At 34.1% G+C, this 3,245-nt stretch overlaps 1 protein-coding gene across 1 annotated transcript in view; it reads left to right on the top strand.

Annotated features, from left to right (window-relative positions):
- Positions 1–3,245, top strand: part of LOC107711532 (raftlin-like) — a 35,727-nt gene that overhangs the window by 29,177 nt on the left and 3,305 nt on the right. Inside the window, exon 5 of the mRNA XM_016516518.1 lies at positions 167–242. Coding sequence (XP_016372004.1) covers positions 167–242 — 76 coding nt within the window. The remainder of the gene's footprint in view (positions 1–166; positions 243–3,245) is intronic.

Below are 3,245 nucleotides of genomic sequence, written 5' to 3'. Positions count from 1 at the left end.
TATATATATTTTTTTTTTTTTTTTTTAACCAATTTTTGATTTTTGGTAAAAGTTTGTCCACCTCTGGTCAAAATGGTTGGACCTGGACCGGGAAGTTAGATTATTATTGTTTAAAGTATGATCATACCTAGATCACAAACTAAAATGCTTCATCTCTCTTATCCAGTGATGGAAGTTTGGCCACCAAGCAGATCATTTTCCTCCAAAGACCAATGTTGCCTCGCAAGAAGAAGGAATCCAAGGTGTGTGACCTCTTATTCCAGCCGCATTACTGACATACTGCTGTCAAATACACACACACACACGGTTAATATCATATTCCTCACATTCTCTTTGCTTCAAACATTGCTGAAACATCTACGTAGTTTGTGTTAGCAACCAAAGTCACACACCAAGTGTTTTTACAGGGTTCAGTGCAGGCATCAGGCATTTCTTTAAAGCACCACATAAAATGGGGCAGAAAGCACAAGATGCTCGAACAGAACAATGCATAATTTAAACAAAGATTTAGCTCCATGTCACTTCAAAGAAAACCAGAGCGAGTGTGTGCTTAGTGGGTGTTACTGCGTGTTTGGCTTTCCTGATGATATTTACTTACACGCCAGTGTTGACTTTTTACATTTTTGGGTAGAAAGGGCCAATGCAAATGAACTGAGCTAAGCTTTAATCAACCCGTCACACTTGTCATCAGTTGTATATGTAATTCAATATGGGAATTTGTATTCACAACCATAACAGAGGAGAGAATCTAAATGAACTTTTTCCGAAAACAAAAATGTCATGTGGCATGCAATTCCTGAGCTTCCTGTCTCATACATCTCGTGGTTGCATGAGGACACCACAGCTTTGTGTGTACGGTTTTATGTAAGCATCATCTCTCATATTCATAAGTGCAATACGGCAACAATCATTGGCATTTACTCCACTGGAAGAAAACAGGGCTAAAAACTAAAGTTAAAAAAATACTTAATGCAAATGAAGGACAGAAAAGTGGCAGGCGGTGTGGAGTTTCAGTGCTTAAATGGATAAACATGGATTTATTGTCAGTTTGTTTAATAATGATGATGCCGGTTTGCTATTTGAACAGGTTTAATAAAGATTTAAAAAAGCATAAATCGTTTGATTATATAGTACTATATCTAATTCAGATTTGAAATGCACACACACCCACACTCTTGAAAGAAGTCTCTCATATTCACCAAAGCTGCATTCATTTCATAAAATCCTCGTTGAACAAAGCTATTCATTTCTTCTTTTTTTTATCACTTATCCAAAACTTTTGAATGGTAATCTATCACAGTTTCCACAAAAATACAAAGCAGCAAAAACTGTTTTCAACATTGATGATCATAATACATGTTTCTTGAGAAGCAAGTCAGCATATTAGAATGATTTCTGAAGGATCATGTGACACTGAAGACTGGAGTAATGATGTTGAAAATTCAGCTTTGATCACAGAAATAAATTACATTTCAAAATAGAAAACAGTTATTTTAAATGTAATAATATTTAACGATATTACTGCTTTACTGTATTTTCAAATCAAATAAATGCAGCCTTGGTGAGCATAAGTGACTTCATGAAGGTGTTTATACGTTCTCCGTGAACAGTTCATGCTTCCTCAGATTGTTTGTCAGTGATCAAACATTATCAAAATGATCTGGTTGAAGGTCTTCTGACATTGGGTTAGTTATGGTGGAGCATGACAGGTTTCTGACACTTACTTCACACAGTACAGTCCTAACTGACAGCAGCACAAACTCATTAACAGGCGGCGTGACCGAAGGTGCTGCTGCCAGTGTTTCTGTATGAAAGCACCTGCTGAGGCACCATAACATCTAATCATCCTTATTACACGGTTCTCTGGAGTTTTTGACTTTAATTAATCAATCGCGGCATCCAATGATCAGAAATGTCCTATTATGTGACCCTGGACTACAAAACCAGTCTTAAGTCGCTGGGGTATATTTGTAGCAATAGCCAGCAATACATTGTATGGGTCAAAATTATCCATTTTTCTTTTATGCCAAAAATCATTAGGATATTAAGTAAAGATCATGTTCCATGAAGATATTTTATAAATTTCCTACTGTAAATATATCAAAACTTAATTTTTGATTAGTAATATGCATTGCAAAGAACTTCATTTGGACACCTTTAAAGGCGATTTTCTCAATATTTTGATTTTTTTGCACCCTCAGATTCCAGATTTTCAAATAGTTGCATCTCAGCCAAATATTGTCCTATCCTAACAAACCATGCATCAATGGAAAGCTGATTATATTATTATTTATTCAGCTTTCAGATGTTGGTGAAATATCAAGAAAATAAAAATAAATTTAAAAAAATTGACCCGTATGACTGGTTTTGTGGTTCACTGTTGTCTGTAGGAATGCTGTCATCCGCTCATCCGGGTAACTGAAACTGGCGTTACTTTCACGTCTTTACTTTACGCACATCTCGCGCTCTTCATACACACCCAACTAGCGCCATCTTGCCTCTCGGTTATCGATTATAAAAAAATTCACCTCAGGTAACTTGAATATTGATATTACCGTAATATTTTTGCAAATACTAAAAAAAACAAATCTAGTTATATCAATTGTTACTGGAATATATATATGTGTTGCTATGCTGATTGGTTTGTACATGGTGACAGATTGCGTTTTTTCTTTAAGATTTAAGATAATATAGAGGTAATTATAATAATATCAACTCAAATTAATATTACATTTACGTTTAGTCCAGTTAGTTATAAATAATAATAGTTCAAATCAATTTCATTTTTATTAGTGTTATTTATCAGTCAAAATGTATATAAGTTATACATTTAAATACATATATAAGCTTATATATTTATATACATACTATTGCAGTGTTGTGTTCTGAATAAATAATACAAATTTAAGTTAAAAAAATTAGACGGTATGTAAACATAATTTTGTTACAAAGAACATTTTTATTTATCATGGAGGCAGTGATTCATAAAATGATGATCAAATGATGAAGCAGCATTACAACCAAGCATACTTTTGTTATTTTAAAGGGGTGGTTCATTGCGATTTCACTTTTTTAACGTTAGTTAGTGTGTAATGTTGCTGTTTGAACGTAAACAATGTCTGCAAAGTTACGAAGCTGAAAGTTTAATGCAAGCAGAGATATCGTCTTTTAAAATTCTGGCAGTTTAATGCCTACAAAAACGGCTGGTAGGGACTACAACGAGTTACTTCCCGGGTTCGTGACAT

Source organism: Sinocyclocheilus rhinocerous, unplaced genomic scaffold (genome assembly GCF_001515625.1).
Source record: "Sinocyclocheilus rhinocerous isolate Xijiao unplaced genomic scaffold, SAMN03320098_v1.1 scaffold1079, whole genome shotgun sequence".
Classification (NCBI taxonomy): Eukaryota; Metazoa; Chordata; class Actinopteri; order Cypriniformes; family Cyprinidae; genus Sinocyclocheilus; species Sinocyclocheilus rhinocerous.
Note: the sequence above shows the minus strand (reverse complement) of the source record. Positions and strands in the feature narration are given on the sequence as shown.